General features: G+C 40.8%; 1 protein-coding gene across 4 annotated transcripts in view; it reads right to left on the reverse strand.

Moving 5' to 3' along the window:
• Positions 1 to 23,251, reverse strand: part of cdh22 (cadherin 22) — a 238,991-nt gene that overhangs the window by 60,790 nt on the left and 154,950 nt on the right. For 2 of the 4 annotated variants that reach the window (XM_077529529.1, XM_077529533.1), the window contains 2 exons: positions 17,053 to 17,852; positions 6,566 to 6,860 (listed from right to left, as the gene is read on the reverse strand). In XM_077529529.1, coding sequence (XP_077385655.1) covers positions 6,566 to 6,860; positions 17,053 to 17,259 — 502 coding nt within the window. In that variant the 5' untranslated portion in view covers positions 17,260 to 17,852. Of the gene's footprint in view, positions 1 to 6,565; positions 6,861 to 17,052; positions 17,853 to 20,427; positions 20,721 to 20,982; positions 21,031 to 23,251 lie in introns of those variants that run through there. The other 2 variants (XM_077529532.1, XM_077529531.1) reach the window with 2 other exon arrangements.

A 23,251-nucleotide genomic window follows, 5' to 3' on the forward strand; every position in this document is an offset into this window, starting at 1 on the left:
TTTAGACCTTTTGTGACTAGTAGGAAGCTGTGAAAAAAAATATCCAATGATAGTTCTTCAAAGAATGTGTTCTCGGCTTTCTGGAAATCTATTCCAAAATCAATCTTGATGTTTGAAGCAAGAGGGAGGTTGAGGTTGGTGGTATGGTTCAGGTTCAGGGTATGTAATAGAGGTTTACGTACTAATACGTATAATCATTTAAGGTCTTTAGACTTGATGAATGCCCTGCTCCAAATAATCGTACACAATTGTATGTTGGGGTATCTTGGGGTTAGGTTAACCTTAAACCTAATAGAGTCTACGAAAGTTTAGAGTAAGGATTCGAGGTTGGTGTTAGACCACCCCCAATGTCTTACCCTGCCACACGTTCAGCCTTTTACAGGCCCTTTCCGTTGCAACCAGATCAAAAAAACCTTCAGTGTATCCTCCACTAACAAGTGCCCTGGGTGTGCATCATGTCCCCGTAGGATGTGGACTAGACGTTGAGGTGAAAAGCTCAAACGTTCTAATGCTTCAAACTTTAACGAAGCAGCCTTGAGGAAAATGTGGCAATATAGCTGTTTGGCAATACTTTAAGCTCCACGTTTTTTAAATCCTCAAGAGACTTCGCTCAAGCTGCATAAATATTTGAACATTTTGCTATTGATGGGGAAGAGCGCAGGGGGAAAAGAGCTGGCTCCTGTTCAAATATTAATGACGCTTTCCAAAACATAAACACGAAGCCGGGGTTCCAATGTAAACCACCTGCTACAAAGTACCGTGGAAAAGCTGCTGTTGATACAGAAGTGTAAATGTCTCCGTCTTTTGAGAGCAACACTCACAAAAAAAAACACGCTGTTTGAGGCAACAAAAAGCACTTTATGCCACCACGGCTGTCTCGTTTGCCCGTATAAAGACTATATTTAGCAAGTCTCAACTCAAGGAATGTAAAAACAAACTGGCATCCATCTCTGTGCAATAAAAAGCTGGAGAAAACCACAGGAAGGTAGAGGATGTTGATTGAGCAACAGGACAGGACCAATAACTAATCGGATCATTGACTAAATGTTGAACTCGAACTTTATTTTTTAACACTGAAGGAAGTGTTTGTGAGACACTGCTAACGTGTGGCTATCCGTACAACATGATAAATAAAACAACATGATAAAAGCAAAACTACAGTTAAGGCATAGACAATTAATCGTGATAAGGTCCACCGACACATTTTCATGACCACTTACCTCATTAGGGTTGAGCGTGACGTGTCACAGGGTACGCCGAATTGCTCGCCGGCCAATTGCACAATTGGATGGATGGTTGAAATCACGCGGTATCCAACATTGACGCGTGTGTAATCATTTAGCCCCGATCTATGTATTTAGATGTAAGTGCAATGATATTGAACATGGGTCATTTGAAAATAAAATGTGTATTGATATGGAGGTGGCCACTTATAGACCTGCTGTGCAAATCCAGCCTCAGTGCTGATTATTCCCAGTTGGGGGCCGAGCTAAGTTCCACTTCTTTTATTTGTCGCTGAAAATGTTTAACAGCAGACTGGCAGTGACTCGTGGCTTTCCCAAAGATCACTTAATTCCTACCAATGAGCCGAGGTTATGTGATAATGTATTATGCATCCATTTTCTAGACAGATAGACAGACAGACAGCTAGCTAGAGAGGCATACACTGTAGCTAGCTAGAGCGACAGAGAACTAGACATAGCTAGCTAGATAGCTAGCCAGCCAGACAGCTTGCTAACCAGACAGACAGACAAGCAGGCAGTTAGACAGACAGATAAACAGACAGATAGACAGACATACAGACCAAAAGACAGAATATGGATAGATAGACAGATAGCTAGCTAGCTAGTCAGACAGATGTCTAAGCTAAGTATCTAGCCAGACAGCTAGCTAGCTTACCAGACAGACAGACAGACAGACAGACAGAACATGGATAGATAGACGGATAGCTAGCTAGGCAAACAGCTGTCTAAGCTAAGTATCTAGCCAGACAGACAGACAGACAGCTAACTAACCAGACAGACAGACAGACAGACAGGCACGCAGTTAGATAGATAGACAGATAGACAGTTAAACAGATAGACAGACATACAGACCAAAAGACAGAACATGGATAGATAGACAGATAGCTAGCTAGCTAGTCAGACAGATGTCTAAGCTAAGTATCTAGCCAGACAGCTAGCTAGCTAACCAGACAGGCAGTTAGACAGATAGAGACAGAGAGACCAAAAGACAGAACATGGATAGATAGACGGATAGCTAGCTAGCTAGCTAGGCAGACAGCTGTCTAAGCTAATATCTAGCCAGCCAGACAGCTAGCTAACCAGACAGACAGACAGGCAGGCAGTTAGACAGATCTCTAAGCTAAGTATCAATGTACCTTGCAGAAAAAAAAAAACCTTTTAAATCTAATAATCACCAAACTAATGATTTTCCACGTATGACCTCAATCATCAGTTCCCTGGTATAATCATAACATTTGGTGAATGTCTCCCTAATCTGCCTTCTCAAATGTTGAAATCTGAGGACACAGCCACTGCCGCCCACTCCATGCAGAGTGACTTTCATACACGCCCCCGCCCCCTCCTTTTTGTCCTATCATAAAGACATGCACGCGTCTCAGCAACATTCAATCAAGCATGAACTGCAAATTTGATTTAGGACTGCAATTTCATTAGCCGCATATTTTTTCAACAAAACAACACCCAGTCCGTCGCACTTCATCAACATCGTCGCCACTCTTATTTTATCTGCCCTCTCTTTTTTTTCTTTTTTTTTGTGGACTCAACCAACCTTGAAAAACAAACAGACTATGTACACGAGCGTTAGTCTGGTTTGAAGGCGCACAGAGTGAATGAAGCCGGAGGCTGCGAATGTCTGGCAAAGCACAAACGATAAGTAAAAACGAATATGCCGCAGGTAGCCGCTGATTATTTCTGAAATATTACAGCCTGCTGTTTTCCAAAGCGATTTGCTTCTCATTACTTGCTCCTGTCACGAAAAAAAACAAATGCTCACATAATCTATAAAAGCTACTCGCACAAAGCTTTCACAAATGTACGGTTATAAACTTAAGAGTGTGTACGGTAAAAGATGGATTTTGAAGTGTGAAGAAGGTACACAAAGTTGAACCACACAAATAAATTATTTACAGTAAATTCTAAGATGTATTCCAAATGCTTGAATTCCAATTGTCTTGAGCGTCAATGTGACACAGATTGATGGCAAGCCAAGCGAGATGGCTCATGCAAAACTGGATACAGTAAGTCTGATTTGATATATTGAAATAGCACAAAATTCACAGTATGAGTTTGGAGAAATTAAATCAATTTTTTGTGCCACTTATTTGAAAAACAACTTATAAAATGTTACTGTTACAACAGTATGATCAATTGAAATCAATTGAAAATGTCCTACAGCAAAACTTTGTGCGGAGATTACAATTTGGACTATTGGCCTTTCAATTTAAAACGTGTATACTTTTCCACCTGAGGGCACAACTATTCCTCATTCAAGCATGTAGTATATATTTTTCACACCTTTTACCGTTTTTGCTGCAAAACGCCTTGCTACTGAAATAATAACCTTGTGCTGCTATTGATGTTGCATAATGGCGCGTATGCGCGCGTCTTCTATGTCTGTGTTCAACATCGGAGGCTCTACCGTATTCTTAACCGGGAAAGGGACTCTTTATTGCTGATATTCGAGAGGGAAAGCGCGAGCAACAGATCACGGGGGAAGAGAAGGGGAAAAAAAACAAAAAAAAACATCCATTTGGTTTTAAATAGCAGTGTATGCAGAAAATGTTGCTTTGAATCACGCTGAGGAAGCAGGAATAAATTCCAAGCAGGCTTTGAGAGGACACAGACATTCCTCTAGTGCAATGTGTTTCTGCGGTGGGAAATAATGAAGTACAAATACTGTACAGTGGTTCCTTTGCAATGAGCAATTCCTTCCGAAAAAAACAGAAACAAAATGAAAAATAATAATTTAATCTAATTAGAAAAACGGCACTCTATACTGTGCTTCCCAAAAACGTTCAGTAATGGCAATTAGAATTAACGCATTCACTGGCCGCCATTTTCACAGAAGCAATCCCGTTCGCTCCCAGCTGTTTTACTGGATTTTGACTGATTTTGCAAGGCCCACAGAATGTTGTGTTCTATTGCTATAAAAGCATGGAACCTATCAAAAGAAAGATTAAAGTCTCTTCTTTCATCAGGTAAAAAGTATGTTTCTATCTGTTTCCGTTTTGCAGCAATTAGCATTAGAAGAGAGCTAAGTAATTGAGCTTTTTTTTCTAGATGGCCCTGGTTGATCTCCTTTGCTCTGCTGCCACCTGCTGGCCGTTTGTGTAATAACTACCATTTCTGCAACTGTTCTTTGCAGTTGAGAGGCTGCATCAAAGCCTTTTGTATGCTCTAGCATAAAACAAAACAAAACAAAACAAACAACAAAAAAACGTATAAATACGTCTTTGGGACACTTAAAACATTTTAAAATAAACGTATTTACACGTTATTGGGAGCAAATGAGTTAATTCAAATTGGACAGTTTTGTCACACTTTGGCCTCCATATCCAAATCTGATGGGAGGACATTTTTTGATAGTGTTGTACAAAGTGTGAGTGCTTTCGCCACCTCTGATGATCATCTTTGACACTCCAATCCCGTCATTGGAATTTTTGTGGTCCAGCCTCTCGCTGACAACGTGCAATAAATAACGGTCATATCCGTGTCCAAGCACTTGATCAGCAAGTGCCTCTGCCATCGGAACCCTTGAGAAGTCCCACCCGTGCGGTTCCTATTTCCACCTGCAATCATTTCCTAAGGAGTAGGACTGAGTCAGAACACGGCCAGACGACTCACCGGGGAGCAATGCAATCATAAACGCCTTCCCCTTCTCGGTTTGATTGCTCGCGGTGGGTCAGAACTGGCTCGGCGCCAGGTGAGGATGCAACACGCTGTCGTCCGTTAACTCACCTCCGCCCTAATGTATCGTTTGTCTTATAACATACGCTGAGCATTTGTTCCGATTTCCATACTCCCAACAGGACAGAGTTTTAGCATATTGCCGTTCTTGGCGATTCTGAGAATCTCCAGAGGAACACAACGTTATTATAATGTAGACCCTACTTGATTACTTAGTAATTTTACTGTTCGGAGTTCTGGGAGCACAATACTGTATTGTATAACTTTATTTAAAAATAGCTTAAGTCAAGAAATCACTTGTGGATTTTTGCAACAGCAACTTGGGACTTGATTGAATATTGAAAGTTCAGACTTGAGACTAATATATGGCTATCAGCCGGCAGTATTTTGTTCCTATTTTGATGGCATTTTGGTTCATTGTTCAGGACTGTGTTAGGGAATAGCAAAAAGATATCTACCGTATTTTTCGGATTATAAGTCGCTCCGGAGTATAAATCGCATTTTTGGTGGAAATTTAGTTGGTAAAATCCAACACCAAAAACATACATGTCATCTTGAAAGGCCATTTAAAATGAAAATAAAAGAGAGAACAACAGGCTGAATAAGTGTACGGTATACTAACGTTACATGACTGACATGCCTGGTAATGTCAGTAACGACGTAACATGTTAAGAGTTTGTAGCGAGCAGTGACGGGAGTCGGAGGCGGAGTGTTGAAGCACGGAGCCAAAGGTTTCAGCTTCTGAGGTCTAAACAGCAACTCCCCACTCAGCTAGAAGCTAACAGGCTAATTCCCCTTTTCCACATAACAAAACCTTCCCACCCGGAACTCTCCCTTCGTCCCAACGTTCCGTGGGTGAATTATGTTCCCATCACTACAAGTTATTCATATAACGCTAGCATAAAGAACATGCTAACAAGTTTACCAAACTATTAGTTTCACTTCAAATCACTAAATCCAATGAAATCTTCATCCTCTGTGTCACTTTTAAACAACTCCCCCAACTCGGGAGGGAGACGATGCGCCGCTTCCTCTTCTACCGGCAATGTTGAACTTATCAACACAGGCCTAGCGCGCCCTCTTGCGGTTAATTGTGAAAATAACATGTGAAACGTTATAATAATGTGTTCATTTCACACATAAGTCGCACCAGAGTATAAGTCGCACCCCCGGCCAAACTAGGAAAAAAAACTGCGATTTATAATCCGAAAAATACGGGATTTTCTTCACAACACAAATGTGCCGTTTGTTGGCAAGCTTCTCATGGTAACCGTTTTCTATTACCCTTGCAGCTAAGCACCTGCTTGTTAAAATAAACATGTATAGCCTATACAATTGGTATATTGGTATCAAGAAATGGATTGCTCATTGTTGTTCTAAGCAGTCGGATCCTTTCCCAGGTCACAGTAACTTCCAGATTTAAAGCACATTTGGTCGTTATGATTGCCCTTAATGGCCAGTTATACTTATAATGGTGAAACCGTCACCAAGGGGGTAGTATGCCAAGAGCGCAAGGCAGATGCGTTTCTTGTCCCTTACCTAATTTGAGCCGTGTAGGATCTCAAATAATCACCGCCCCAGGGCTGCTTTGTACTTGAGAGGCATCAAAGTGAAGTACCTCACTGAGGTCTTACCTATAGGCGACAGTTCGGCCACACTGCCGATGTAGGGCCCCTCCAAGAACTTGGGCTCGCTGTCGTTGATGTCTTGGACCTTGATGACAAACTCCGACTCGGGTTCCAGCGGGTCGTTGCTGAGCCGATCTCGGGCCTGCGCCCGCAGCGTGTAGAAGGCCTTCTCCTCGCGGTCCAGCCTCTCCGTGGCGTGGATGTCGCCCGTCAGCTCGTCGATGATGAAGATGGTGCCCGCCCCTTCTCCGGAGATGGTGTACTTGATGTTGCCTTCGCCTTCGTCCGAGTCTGTGTGTATCTGGAAGCGAATGAAGGGGATATATACGGTTTGTAATGGATTGAACGGTTTCCCGTCCCTTGTATTTGGCACTCTAAATAACTTGAACGCCTCATTTGAAGAACACTGAGGGGCAGAGTCATTAAGAATGCGCTGCGTCCGCTAAGAGCGCGAAATATTGCACCACAACTGCACCCGCAGTCTGCTCCCAGTTAACCACCTATTCACTAAGGATATTGCTCTAATTATATACAGGCGCAAACACGCCCACAAATTCTGACAGCTGGGAGCAAATTTGCGCCTGATTTACCACACATGGAAACGGATTTGCGCCTAGAAAATGGTAGAATAGTAACAGAGGCGTTTTCCTCATAGCGTCATTAAGCTGTAGAGAGCAGAGAGGACGCCAACGGTGTCATTCATTCATAAAGTATAAATTACTGGTGCAATCATTTAAAAAAAATATATTTTCAGAGGTTGATGTGGACATACAGTATGCATCTGGCACGTAAAAATGACCCCGGGTTAGCTACGTCATGTGTCATAAACCAACATAGAAACATGTCCCCCTCCCTCTCTCTCTCTCTCTCTCCTCTCTGCATGATCAGCCTGGGGGGGGGACCGGGACGGGAAGTCGGGCACCATCTCCATGCCGCCATGCACTGCTGTCATGATCCCGGGGATCGAGGAAGCGCCAAGTTTACACCAGCCTTCCATAAACGTTATTTACGTCACGCAAACTCCGTGTGGCTATTAGCGCTGGCGTTAGTGAATTGGACGCTATATACCAATGAGTCTCATTTGCATTGAGGTGGGAATATTATGTGCCAAATGTATGCAAATTACCTAATTTAATTACGCGCAAATACCACCGGCGCACCGGGGCGCAATCTGGTTGGCAGGGCACCTAGTGACGGATTTCCCCATCTGCGCGTGTTTAGTGAATTCGGCGCTCCCGGATTGCTCCATTTTTACCGGTTAGCGCCGCGCAAAAGAGTTTCAAAACTGTCGGAGTGAAGCAGCGCATGCTCGGAGCGTATTTCCGAACACACACACACACACAATGAGGATGGCGATTTACGAGCTCTAATGTTCTTAATGTTAGTGTATACTCCAGAACAATTGAATATTCCTTAACTCATTTGCTCCCAATAACATGTAAAAACGTTTTTTTTAATGTTGAAGTGTCCCAAAGACGTATTTATACGTTTTTTGTTTTTTTAATGCTAGAGCATACAGAAGGCTTTAATGCAGCCTCTCAACTGCAAAGAACGGTAGTTATTACACAAACGGCCAGCAGGTGGCAGCAGAGCAAAGGAGATCAACCAGGGCCATGTTGAAAAAAAGGTAAATTACTTACAATTTTAAATAGATTTGTGAAAACTGATGAAACTTAGCTCTCTTCAAATGCTAATTGCTGCAAAACGGAAACAGATAGAAACATACTTTTTTTTCCTGATGAAAGAAGAGACTTTAATCTTTCTTTTGATGCTTTTATAGCAATAGAACACAATATTCTGTGGGCCTTGCAAAATCAGTCAAAATCCAGTAAAACAGCCGGGATTGCGAAATGTGTAAATGGCGGCGAGTGAATGAGTTAATAACGGAATGGTACGGTAATACAGACGGTGATCAAACCAGGAGCAAAAAAAAAAAAAAAACATCATCCAAGCCTTACAAATGAACTACTCAAAGACCTTTGAAAGTTCTTGTCACAGCTCCATATCAAACTTTATCTTACGCTTCAATCCAATGACTCAAAGTTAGAGCAAGTTGACCGTTTCCAATTCTTGTCATCCTGGCCCCTAATAGCAATCACAGTCTAATTTCATCCACCAGGTCGGTACACCAGTCATCATTTAGGATGTGACAAAAGACTCTTGCGCTTCTGGTGGTAATTTACACCTTTTTCTGCAAAGGACGGCTCTCCCAAATGAGGTGTTCAAAGTCATCGCGGCAGTTGTTAAAGGTAAGACGAAATGAGAACTTAAAAGAGTCGTTATAAATCAGACCAATCGTTCCCCCTAATGTGATTGGCTGTTCAGACGCTCCCCAGGCAGCAACGATGGGTCGCTGCGCGCTTCCTCAATTCGACTTTAACAAGAACGTCTCGCACTTGCTATGCATACACGGCCTGCGGTTTTGGAACGTGAACAACCCGAGGGTAATATCGTGAATAAGAGTCTTTTAAACCGCATCTAAAGAGGAATATAGCAATCTGGACTCTAAACTGAAAAGACGTCGAGCGTCTGGATCTCATTATGATAGCCATATAGTGGTCGTTATTTATTTACTTATTTTTTTGGTTGTGCCCCACGAGTTCTGCCTAGCAACAAGTGGCCACGCAAACGTGTGACCAGGAAAAATAATCTGACCAATTGCCTTGATCTGCTTCACGTTGTCTGCTCGATGGTTACAATTTAATTTCAGGTTTTGAAGCTCTATAATTAATCAAAAATGGTTTCTGTTATCTGTGCAATTTATGGCAGGTTGGAGAGACATTAAAAACATCGTACCTCCTGTTTAAATATACTTGGTTGCTTTGCTACAGTCGTCTGAAGAGTTGTTTTTATTATCATGATTTTTTTTCTTTCCCCAAGCAGTACTATGGCCGCAAACTTAAAATTGTAGGGGTGCTGACTTGCAAAGTAATTATTTGCACTTCCTCTCACTTTTAGTGATAGTTGCTGGAGTTGGACAAGAAATGCAGAAACGTGGCGTGAACTGCCAAACGAGTGCCAATATTTTCAACAAAATTGAGGTATGGGTATGAACAGCAGAATTTGAGTCCATTTTATTTGTGTCCCTAAAATACCTCAGCCAGGTGAAAACATGCCGCCACTTATTTTGAAAACAGAATTTCCTACTCTTTTTTTTTTTTTTTTGCCGCGACCATTTCCTCGGACTCAAAATCACAATTTCTATCCTCTGACACGTGAGGGCACTGATCTTCTGTTGCTCATTGTTCACAAGCATTATGTGAAAGCTAAAGAATCAAGACCCGCCTCTTTTCACATACTGTGTTAGCCAATTAGAGTCGTGAATCACCCTGTCCGCTCACTGTCAGACATTGGCTGGCCTTCTTCGTTTTTGGCTCCTGTCTTCTTTTTTTTTTTTTTTTTTTTTTTTTTTTTTTTTTTTTGCTATTTGGCAAACTAGCTCATTTGTTCATTACCACCAACAACGGGTGCTCAAGTGGAGCAGAGGTTTGTCAGCGACGACAAAAAATTGAAGAATAATAAAACAAATCGGCTAATTTATTGGTCTCACACAAGACGAGGTGAACAATTTCCTCACGCTGTCATTCCCCCCCCCCCCAAGAACCAAGAATTCCTAAGAAGTAGGTAAAGTTCTGTGAACCTTGTAGGTCTAAACCGGTGGTGGCCAAGTCCGCTCCTCAAGAGCCTCAATCCAGCCTGTGTTTTTCCATGTTTCTCTCCACTAACACATCCTGATACATGAATCAGGATCGTTATCAGCCTTCCGCAAAGCTTGCAGATGAGCCGATCATTCGATTCAGCTGCGCTGAAGGAGGGAGACATGGAAAACAGGCTGGATTGAGGCTCTCGAGGACCGGACTTGGCCACCGCTGGTCTAAACCAGATTTAACATCTTTAGAAGGAGAAGTCAAGCAGGTGTTTTTTTTGTTTTTTTTGTTTTTTGGTTTTTTTTTTTACTTTGATGTAAAGCCTTCCTCCTTTTGTCAATAAACGTATTCATCAATATCAGGCCACCGCTGCATTTCCAAGCGAGACTGCACGGAGGGGAACGTGCGTGAAATGTTCTCACCGTGCCTTAATTTCAATTGCACAAAGGCTGGCACCATGCATGCACGCATGCAACTTTTTTTTTTTTTTTTACCAACTACACACATGCACACTTGCACAAACACGGAAACACACGAAATGAGTTCATCATACTGCTGGCATAATGCAAAATCCCCCCCCCCCCACTCCCCTACCCCCCCCCAGGCTGGATATACCCATCCGTCTGTCAGTCTATCATCGCTGCAGTGATTCGAGTTGGCGGCTTAAACACACACACACACCCCAACACACTTAGCTAAATGTTACTCGCCAATCTGAAGGTCAAAGCCAAGACGTGTTTTAGCGGCAACAAACGAGGTTGCGCCGGCAGGTCTTCATCAAGCTGCTTTCTTTTTCATAGCCGCGGGAAAAACAATTCAAACAACACTTTTTGGCAAAAATCAAAGAGAATAAAAAAGTACCAAAACCAACGGCAAAAATGAATCCTCCGTTTGGCCATCAAACTCTCGCCGGTTGAGAAGTGGTTTCTTCTTCCCACATAAGGAAACAATCGTTTTCTTCCAAGGGTATCCCACTTTGTCTGGCAGCAGACAGACAGACAGACATCATTCCGGCCTTGTGCCCACGCACTTGCACAAGATAATGCAAAAAAAATAAAAAATAAATAAAAATATTGGAAAGACCTTCCAGTATGATGTAGGGCAGATGTATAAAACTACAACGAATATTAACAACTTAGAGAACCTACAAAAAAATTGTTATAAAAAACAAAAACTAAAATCATGTCATAAAATGTGATATATTATGTAATTTAATTTGATTTCTGGCTATTTTAGCTTTTTAATTTTTTTTTTTTAGTGTAAAAATTTTACCAATATATGTATTTATTTTTTCCCCGTAATAGAATAAAGTGTAATTGCACATCCACTACAGTAGGTGGCAGTGCACAAGGAGTATTGGCTCCTCCGCAAAGGTATATTTGCAACAATTTGATAAATGATACTATTTATTAGGGATGTAACGATATACAAATATCACGATACGATATTATCACGATATGAAGGTCACGATACGATAATTATCACGATATTGTGGGATATTGGGGGGGGGGTGGCAATATTTAAATAAGATCACAATATTGTTAAAAAAAAAAAAAAGCTCATACTAAAAAAAGAACACAATATTGTGCTTTTGTACATAACATCAATGCATATAAACCATCTACAATCTGTAATATTGAGGCACACATTGATCGCTTCACAAGCAAATTAGGTTTCCTTTCATCTGACAATTAGCATAGATTTTAAACATAGAAGGCCAAAACATCCCTAAAGAAAATTCAATTGCACTCAATAAACTCGCCACTAGAGGGTGCTAGAACTGCACAAATGGAAATCAACATGACTTTTTTTTTTTAATAGATATGTTCCTTTTAAATATTGTGAACATGACGACAATGATATTGTGGAGGTTCTAATATCATGATATCACGATATTGCCCTTATCGTTACATCCCTACTATTTATATTCACAGTGGAGAGTTTTTGGGGAGGGCGTGAAATATTTTCTTACTACAAAAAAATTTAAAAAAATAAATAAATAATACATTTTAGTTGTTTAATCCCTAGTATGCAAAAGGATGTATAAATGTGCTGATTGCGTGCATGATTGAATATGACACCCGTGCTTTAAACCCATAACGAAACATACGGAAAAATGCCTTTCCGAGTTGACGTGATTTGTCTCGGTTTTAGTTCAACTCGATGCACAGAATATAAGCGGGAGACGCCCGAGGCTCCACCGTGGGGCACTGCAGGGTGACTCAAGGGAAAAGGGAAGGTGTTGATTCCTTGTCACTTTCCCCTTTTTGGGTGACGGCAATGAGCGGTGCAGCCAGCCTGCTCAATGGTGCCAAAAATCGTTCATGGGGAAAAAGTAGGAGACGCTGACTTGTTATCGTTTGCTGGCGAGCGTGACGATGCAACCGCTTTTACTCTCAACTTTGGCAAGGTTCTGTGCCAACAAGCCAATAAGGAGTTGTTGTTGTTGTTTGTTTTTTTTTAATGAATTTCTTCTGCCTGAAATGTACATGTACCTGTATGCAGGTGGCATTGTGAGTGGCCTTTTGATAAACACTCGTTCTCAATGCTCATTACGAGGTCTGCTCGATTAAGAAAAAAAATATTAATCACGATTTATTGGTAATGATTGAAAATACGGTTAGTAATTAATTAATTAATTTATTATTATAATTGATCATTTATAATATATAATTATAAATTATATATAAATATAAAGTAAATATAAATATAAAGTAATATAAATATATTATTATAAATCAACTGAAATATTGCAATCCTTTTATTGTTTTAATATTGCTGATTATGGCTCTTTTTTTTTTTTTTTACTTGGTCTGAGGAAATATTCTAATATTTTGGGAAATTTGAGTTCTCTTAAGCTGTAAGCCATAATCAGCAATATTAAAATAATGAAAAGACTTGCAATATTTCAGTTGATTTGTAATGAATCCAGGATGTGTGGCATTTATGCTTATTTAATTGCATTACAGAAAATAATGGACTTTATCACAATATTATAATTTTCTGAGACAGTCCTGTATTCATATATATATATATATATATATATATATATATATATATATATATATATATATATATATATATATATATAAAAATTCATTCAAATATATAAATTAAAAAATAAAACAAAATTAGTATTAATAATTTATTTTATTTTATTTAATTTTATATGATTATGCCTATTTTGTAATTGTGGACTATAATAATTGAAATGTAATTGATTTTTTTTTTTTTTTCGAATCGCACAGCCCTACTACTTATTACACCAAGTAGCACCTCAAATAATTCTGTTTGCTTGGTGTGGAAGATCTTCACCTCACACTCATCAGACGCGCATCAAGATGGACAAGATCAGAGACTGCAAAAAGTCAACAAAACCTCGCAAATGGTTGCTCGCAATTTGCACAGGCACATTCTGGAAAAGCCGTCCCAAAAGACTGCTGCCATACACGTGTTCTATTCCAATTTACTTTCTTACCCGTACTTTTTTTTTTTTTGCCCACGCTTTAAGCTACTTGAGAATAATCAAAATGATATTTTTGCAGGAATTGGGAGCGGAGGCGGTCGGGGCTGGAGCTGGTCCGCCTGCTCGGTTTACGGAGAGTGTCAAAGCGGCGACAAATTGTCTGTCTCATATTTAAGTCTGTGTAATCAGGAGGAGGCCCTGCCGCATTTGGCTGCCGCTTGTCAGTCCCTCAGATCTCCGACGCTTCAAAGTGTTAACAAGGTGACTATCAGACGCAGCAGAGGTGCAAGAAGCTGCTGCAGGGGGAGGTAACCAGAGAGGAGAGAAAGAGAGAGAAATGGTGAAAAAATAAAGATGTCAGTGTAAAGATGGTCTGGTGTTGATTACATGTGGGAAGGAAACTTTTGAAGTTTAGAGGGTGAAAGGGAGAACATCAATGACACAAGTAACTGTTGGGACGTAATCGGTAGCCTAACAGCGGAATCTTTCATGTCACAATGTACACAACTTGGGAAAAAAAAAGAAGTCTTTTTCACCCAAATGACGTACCAAAAATGACACATTTTACTTAGAAAAGGGCAAAGCTAGCAGCTATGCTAGCTAATGCTATGACTGAGACCCATGTGAAGACTTTTTTTTTTGTGTGTGTTGAATAATTGAATTACTGAGTGCGCCCATCTATGGAACATGGGTTCATAATTGCGTATATGTTGGATGTGTGGTGTTGATCTTTATCTGTTAACTCATATTCACTCCCAGCCATTTTTACTGACGCAACTTCCTCTGATCCCAGCTGTTTTACTGGATTTGGACTGATTTTGCAAGGCCCACAGAATATTAAAATATAGTATAAAACATGGAACCTACCAAAAGAAAGATTAGCATCTCTTCTTTCATCAGAAAAAAAAGTATATTTGTATCTGTTTCCATTTTGCAGCAATTAGCATTAGAATATGCATTAGAATATAGCTACGTTTCATCAATATTCACATTCGTGATGAAAAGGCCTTGTTACAACATGGCCCTAGCTGATCTCTTATACTCTCTACTTTTTTTTTTTTTTTTTTAAATAACTACCATTGCTTTAAGCCACCTCTTCATGCAAGAAGCTGCATCAAAGCCTTCTGTATGCTCTTGCATGGGAAAAAATAAAAAAATAAAAAAAATAAAAATAAAAAACATTGTGGGAGGGAAGAACAACGTATTAAAAACATTTTACACATTTTTGGGATTGAATGAGTCAATACAGACAACTAGTGATTTGAAAATGAAGCTTCATGAAGCACTCACAGACGCAATTACGTTGTTTTTTTTTCATTTTACATACATTTGAATTAGCTAAATTTTGCTAATTTTTGCAAAAATATCTCGTCAATAAAAATCCATTCAATATGTATCTCAATATATTTCAAAGTGGAACAATTCGATTTGGTCCGGCCCTTTGCACTCAAAAATGAAAAAAAATAAATAAATTAAACATTTTAATAAACATTTTTAATAAAACATTTTTTTTGTTACATGCCTACTGTACAAGCAACGTTGAACAATTATACAAGTATAAAAAACAAACTAAACTAGCTGTTTTAGGCCAGCTGAGATAGGCTCCAGCACCCCCCGCGACCCTTGTGAGGAATAAGCGATCAAGAAAATGGATGGATGGATGGATGGATGGATGGATGGATGGATGGATAGCTGTTTTAGTCCAACAATAACATAATAAATAATAACATAATTAAATGCCTAAAATAAGTCAACCAATGTAAAAGCAATTAAAAAAATGTAACATTGAGTCGACGAAGCTTCTGTTTTGAGGATTTTTTTTTTAACTTCACCAAAGAAAGCTAAAAAAAAAATAAACGGTGTGTTAAAACAGATTTTTCTTCTCCAATCTGCACACCAATCATACTTGTTAAATCTGCTTAATATTTATGATCGCAATCAATGTACGCCGTGAAACATGATCAAACTTGCACTCATTTTCTGAAGTGAAAAATGACAACAAACGTCATTTTTCTTCCCTTTCCAGCACTTTAGAAGCAGCCGAAGCATATTTCACACATTCGAATGCGTGTGTCCCCTGCTCGTACTAAAATAGCACATTTCGGAAAAAAAAAAAAAAAAAAAAAAAAAGTACATTATAATGCCACTCGGATCGTTCACCCTCGCGAGGATTCATTATCCAAATGTACTGATCCAGGCTGCCAGTTTAATGTGACGTGAGTAGCCTTTTTATTGGTAAATCAGATTTCATTAGCGGAGTAGCCGGGGTGTTAGACAGAACGAGCTTGGCAAGCCTGCTGACTTGGCTGAAGTAATATTAATGGAGAAAAAAAAAAAAAAAAATCAAAAATGAAAAACATGCCACAATTATCCAGTTGAGAGGCACTCGGCTCAGGCTTAATCCTCCGCGACACTAAAAGCGTTGATTGGTGACTTCCAGCTGAGTCCATACATTTTCAGAAGAGGCGATGGCGTGCATCAAACATGTAGTATGTGTTCATAGACAGACAATGTGATCATCGGCTTGTGCCACGCGAGTCCCAATACTTTTGTCTCAAACCTCATCACCTTCATTAACATATTAGAATGCTACACAAGGTTGCAATAAGGAGTTCATATTAACTCATTCACTGCCATTGACGGAAAAAGACGTCAAATGATGCATTTTTTTTTTTGCTGGTCTGGCAATGAATCTCGAGGGTCACTATTTCAATTTAGTACATCGGACACCAACAGAAACACAATACTCTATATGGAAATACATAACTAAAGCATACACAGGAATTAGCGAGACGAAAATCACATTTTTTTAAAGTGCTAATCTGCAACGGATTCACATCTGGATTGAAAAATGCTTTTAAAAATGTCCAAAATCACCCTGCGAAATTTCCACTGGAAAGCTGTACTGTACGTTTTCTGGAAATTTACTAGAAAATTACCATGCCTTTAAAAATGCTAACTAGCGCTTGTGCTAACTAGGGGTATAACGATAGCCACACATCACAATGCGATAGTATCACAATATGAAGCTCACGTTGCGATAATTATCACGATATTGTGGTCACAATACTGGAAAAAAAGAAAAATACATTACATCAATGTTATGTTTTTATTATTATGTTTTATTATTATATTATGGTTATTATTATTATTATGTTATGTTGTTAATGCACGCACGCACGCATTGAGTTCCTCCACATATTAAGCTCACGTCACAGGCTTATTATGTTCCCCTTCATATGACAATTAGTGTTGATTTTAAACATAGAAGGGCCAAAACATGTCTTGTGAAAATTAAATTAACTTTATGGACATTCAAGGACAATGTCCACTATTTAAAACCACGACAACTCTCACACAAAACAAAATGGACGTCTTACCTTTCCGACATAGAGGGGCTCCGTGCCGGTGTACTCCTCCACCACAAAGAACTGGTTCCACACCCACCCCCGCTTCACCCGTTCCACGGACGAGGCTCCCTGCTCCCCCCTGCTGGAACTGCTAGTCCGTGTCGCGTCGCACCAGCAGCTAAAAAAAATCGATGCGGCCAACAGCGTCCAGGCGCCGACAGTCCAGACAGGAGCCATGTCGAATTACAGGAAAAGGAAACGACCAAAAAAAACAGTCCAGCAGGGGTCCAAAAAAAAAAGAAAAAAAAAAAGAAAAGAAATAATGTCCAAGTTGCAACGAGGTGAATATTAATCCATGGGATCAAAGATGGTCAGTTATAAGATGGATGCAAGCTTACTTATAGGCCACTTGAGATTCCTGCCAAGCGTTGGCATGGTAACTCACTCGGAATCCATCTCCGACGCTCTTTCCTGATAGAGTTTCACGTCACATAACAGTATCTTTTCAACTCCGATGTTCCAAACAAGAGATTCTGTGTAAAAAAAAAAAAAAAAAAGAAAAAAAAAAGAAAAACCTTCACGTTGAGATTATTTCTCCAACCTTCCACACTCCGCCCATCCAATCATAATAAATGCCTTTAAAATGTCCGCCTTCTGTGTTCCAATTGGTTTCATGCTGTCCAAAAAGAGTACAACTTCCTTGGAGGGCAACTATATGAACTGTGTCAACGTTGTCGCTGTTGATGGAACAACAATAAAAGTGTAGCAAAAAGCAGTCAGTCTTCAAATGTCTTGTGCTGGTCCATCAGCGACCCCAAGAGAGGACAAACCTGTGAGACAGAAAACATAACTTATTAGTGTCCTCAAGTTCCTCAGAGAGAGAGAGAGAGAGAGAGAGAGAGAGAGAGAGAGGCATGCCTGTAATTTTTTGGCATCTAAAGACAGTTAGAAAAAGGCATAATGTAAAAAAATGTAATGTAAAAAACAAAAAAAAAAAAAAAAAACAAAAACACAAATCCAAGGAGAATCCTCAAAATAACCGTCACATTATTACATCACGCCCCATTCACATTACATGGTGTAGGCAAAAAACAACAAGCAAACAAACAAACGAAAAGAAAAAAAAACTGACACCAAAATCAGTCGTCTGTTTATATGTCTGGAGCCGCTTCGTTTGTCTGGGAGTCGTCTGCGTTCCATCGCACAATGGGACATAACTGTGCAAATGCCCGACTATTCTATCTGCACTAGTCAAAAAAACAAAACAAAAAACAAACTCCACCATTGCGCACGGTTGGACTGCACTTTGCACTACACTTGTACATGTTTACAACTGAATTCATCCATCCATCCATCCATCCATCCATCCATCCATCCATCCATCCATCAAATCCATCCATCCAGCCATCCATTGTTCCTTCCATCCATCCAGCCATCCATCCATCCATCCATCCATCCAACAATCCATCCATCCATCCATCCATCCAACAATCCATCCATCCATCCATCCATCCATCCATCCATCCATCCATCCATCCATCCATCCATCAAATCCATCCATCCAGCCATCCATTGTTCCATCCACCTATCCAGCCATCCATCCAACAATCCATCCATCCATCCATCCATCCATCCAACAATCCATCCATCCATCCATTTTCCTAACCACTTATTCAAAGTTTGGGTTCATGACCGTGAGGTCAAGTGTCTATTTTGAACTGATGTAACTCGCATCTAGTTTCAACTGGTTTTAGGCTATGTGATGTTATGTGATGTCAAGGGCTATGTGAATACACACATTGAAAAACACTGGTGAGGTTTTTTTTGGCAAAATTATACACAATGATCCTCAGAGAGCCTTGCACACATATACGTACGTATACATACAGCATATAAATACAGTGTCATATAACATCAACATCGCCTTGTGCTACCCTGAGAGCCCACAACGTGTGATTATCAGTCGTTTATTGTGTTTTCAACAATGAGCCTGGAGCCCGAGGTCACTGTTCAACTCTTTGGCGTGTCTGGCTTTTTGTCGGACCGACAGAGCGAGCCGCCGACCTCAGGCAGCCGATTAATTGCATGAGGAAGCACTAATTGGATAAAAGTATTAATCAATTAATTCAATCCAATGAGGCAACAAGCGCCTAATACCTCAGACAAACACTGGAGAGCAGCAGGGAGGCGAGCATGGGGAGGGGCGGCTGCTTATGTTCTTTGCGCTTCAGCTCAGCCAAAGGCGGAAATAGGCGGAAAGGAGCCAAAAAATGAAAGTCTCCAAACGGAAATGAGAGGTTGACGCGTTACGTGCGGCCTGAAGCGTGATTAATGTCTTTAAAAAGATTATTTGGAAAAATCACAAACGAAAAGTTTTCTTTGACCTCACAATCCCGAGAGAAGACGACAACCAAGAAAAAAAAAAAAAAAAAAAAACTCCACAGAGGCGGCAGACGGTTTAACCGATTGCGTTTGTGTCCTGTCGGGAGGGGGGCGGGGGGACGTCTATAATCACGCTCGCTTCCTGCCTGGGCCTGCAGCTTCCGGAAATAATTCCTTCTCAGGCTGTTGGTGGAGGCGATGCCCGTGTTATTGGAAAGCGACTGTGCGACGGTGTCAAATCCCCTGGAGCGGACGAGCCTCCCGGAGCAAGTCATACAGCTCGCTTCTTCTCTTTGCTCACCTGCTCAAGACGACGCTTCTTAACTCATTGACTGCCATTGACGGAAAAAGACGTCAAATAATGCATTTTTGCTGGGCTGGCAGTGAATGTGTTAAACACAATGTGCCAATATATTTTGTGATTATATTGCAGCATCCTTTTTTCCTTTTTTCTTTTTTTAAGGCAAATTTTGCTTAAAAATCCGTCAATTTTGGTTACATCTCATCTAACTCATTGACTGCCAATGACGGAAAAATACGTCAAATAATGCATTTTTGCTGGGCTGGCAGTGAATGTGTTAATGTGTGTCCAAAACGTCGTTAACGCACTTTGGTCGGATTTGTACGCTCCGGTTTGTGTAGCGGGCATTTTGTTGCGAAGTGGAGTGTTAAGTCGCCGCGCAGAAAGCATGAAAGCTGAATACACAACATGCGTTATTGTGCGTCAGAACGGCTAAACTTACACGGAAGCTGGAATCAGAACTTGGGTTCTTCCAAATAATCAATAATAACCGTTTTAACCCGTATCGCCATATGTGTTTCTAAATACAACATATATATTTGAAGATAATTGCTGAAAAGATGTGCCTCACTTGTGGAGATATACTATAGCTGTTTTTTTTTTGGGGGGGGGGGCGTGGCTAAAACAGCGTAGCGCAACACACTTTGCAGTCGAACGTTAGTCGTTCCTCCCCCACTATGTTCCGTAAAAGCTTCAGCAAATTCTTTTGCATCAGGTCTTACCTGGCACATGTGGTCAGTTAGCTAGGTGGCTGGCTAGCTAGCTAGCTAGCTTTGCCTCCACCCTGAAAATGCCTTTTCCTTCTGGTATCTGGTCACTTATTTTCACTCTACTTTGGTTTGAGCATCACTTACACACGAAAAAATACTATTTACCACAGCACCAATGGCATACTCGCATAAATACTGTCTGTACTTTCGTTTCACGTGCTAACTGTTCCTTTTGTTTTACTGTTGCTTGTTCTACAATGTTTGAGTGTCTCATCCTAAAGCAGACAAATTCCTATACCGATTCTGATACCCGGCTGCGCCATATTGGCCGATGCCATTACTGATACCACACCTGTCATGTCTGGGGTCACGCCAGGGTTAAGTTTGAGTTCATCACCTGTTAAGTTTGGGTTCATGACTGTGAGGTCAAGTGTCTGTTATGTACCGATGTAACAAGTGTCTGTTTTGAACTGATGTAACTAGCATCTACTTTCAACTGGTTTTAGGCTATGTGATGTTATGTGATGTCAAGGGCTATGTGATGTCAGGAATATTTCATCCCTTTACCTGGTCAGCAGCCAATCAGATAATTCCATGTCAGTCCTGTTACCCACATGTTACCCACATGATGTAACAGCATCTAGTCCCAACTGGTTTTAAGTTAAGTGACAGCTATGTGATGTCAGGAACTTTGTGATGTCAATCTTTAATCCTTTACTTAGTCACAACCAATCAGATCGATTCACTGTCTGTAGTAGCGGCCTGAGAAGAATGTGTGTTTGTCGGATTATTACTTCTGTTACCACTGTCTCTCTGTGCAACTCTCTTTGTTTCTCGTCTAGTCAAGCTTGTTCCACGCCTCTCGATGTGAATAAATAGTTAAAATCTTATTTGTGTCTTTTTTTTTTTTTTTTTTTTTTTAAATGATGGTTTCTCGTGAAGTGTTTTTGTGTAATCCTTGAATGGTTATTTTTATCCAAGAGCCCTTTGCTCTGGAACAAAAATACAGTAGGTGGATATTTGGTTGTTAGATTCAAACCCTTTGTTCAGGGTTTAGAAGAGTAGGCTTGCACTGAACAATAAAAAAAAAAACACACACATATTTTTGCATGTATGCACAGTGTGGGCGTATGTGGCCGCCCAGTAACACTGATGAAAAATCGTGGCCCCTTCAGCATTTAAGCTGCCTGAGCTAGACGACGTAGCATACATTATTCCATTTCTGAGTAAACATATTTGTAATGTTAACACATTCATTGCCAGACCAGAAATAAAATGCATCATTTGACGTCTTTTTCCGTCAATGGCAGTGAATGAGTTAAACATGGTAAAAATCAATGAAGTAATTATAAATTGTTGATATAATGTACAGCAGGGGTGTCCAAACTTTTTCCTCTGATGGCCACATACAGAAAAATAGAAAGCTGCAAGGGCCACTTTGATTTTTTTTTTTTTAGTTATTTATTAACACATTCATTGCCAGACCAGAAAAAAAATGCATCATTTGACGTCTTTTTCCGTCAATGGCAGTGAATGAGTTAAGTATGTTCCTCAGCTCAGTAAAGACTGCGAAACCCTGCAGCAGACGTTCACAATAAGCGACAACATGCAGACAATGTGCATCCTCCGTCCTGTTTTCCAGTGTCTTTCCCGGCCGAATCTTGACAAGCGGCGGAGGCGGGAGAACGTGACCCGGAAATGGCAGACTATCATCGCCATCATCATCATCATCGCCATCATCCTCCTCCATCCAGGCGGAACAGCGTCGAGGCCCCCCCACCTATTGATATGTTAACGAGTCGCGTCCAATATGCATGACTCCTTTTCACTGGCCTGCTCCGCTCAAATTGATCCCAAATACTTCGTTTCAAGTTTCCAATTAAGAAACGTTCCAGCCGCGGAGTGGAAACTTCAAAGCCGTAAAACACACGCCGTCATGTTTATTCCTCGCTGCCTCCGAGGCAAACGGCGTCGGGAGGATGAAATTAATTCATTTTGCCTATCTACTGCTCTTTTTTTTTTTTTTTTCTTTTTTGCAGTAGATGACTTAACAGGGGCGCCAGGCAGTTTCATTGTGTTTAATTAGAGAGCATTTGTATCAAACATATTCTCGCATGCACCGGCGGCCCACAAGTTAGTTGATTTGCAAAGCGAAACATTTGGTTGAAGCGTTGGAGCGCTCGCTATCTGAAAAACAAAACTCCTCCGATGGCTCGCTCCCTTCTTCTGTTCTGCCTCCCCAATTAGGGAATTTCATTAAGTGTGTACACATTTACTCATAATTAGGCCTGCAAGTAGGAAACGCTAATGAGGAAGCATGAGACGTACGCTCGCTCGCGTGTTCCGGGTTCTCGCTCGAAATTTGGCCACCGCCGCGCCGCTTTGTCGCCAGCCCACGCAGGGCTAATTAGCAGCGTGTCAATTAGCTTTTTCTCTCCTGGCCGCAGCAAAAAATGGAGGCTTGATGATGCAAATTCGGCTGCCGTACGTGTCGATCTCGCTTCCCCGCGACGGTTTACCGCCGTCCGAAGGCATATTGGCGAGCGTCGCGCAGCCATTCGTGACCTATTAGGAGCGCTTGGATTGATTGGAGAGCGTTCGCGGGAAGTCTCATCGGCGGAGTGGGCCCTTTGACAGCTGGCAGCGGACAGCGAATGACAGCCAGGCAAGACTGATGACTGCAGGCTGAGAGGCAGGGGGCCAATGGTCACCAGCCCAACTGCTTCCATGTCCCCGCCTTCATTCCGCAACGGTTACGGACTGACATCCGTTTTTTAGCGGCCTGCGGTACGTACGTAACTTTACAACTGACATGGCCCGTACTACTTATTTTCTA

This window comes from Festucalex cinctus, chromosome 8, assembly GCF_051991245.1.
Source record: "Festucalex cinctus isolate MCC-2025b chromosome 8, RoL_Fcin_1.0, whole genome shotgun sequence".
Lineage (NCBI taxonomy): Eukaryota > Metazoa > Chordata > Actinopteri > Syngnathiformes > Syngnathidae > Festucalex > Festucalex cinctus.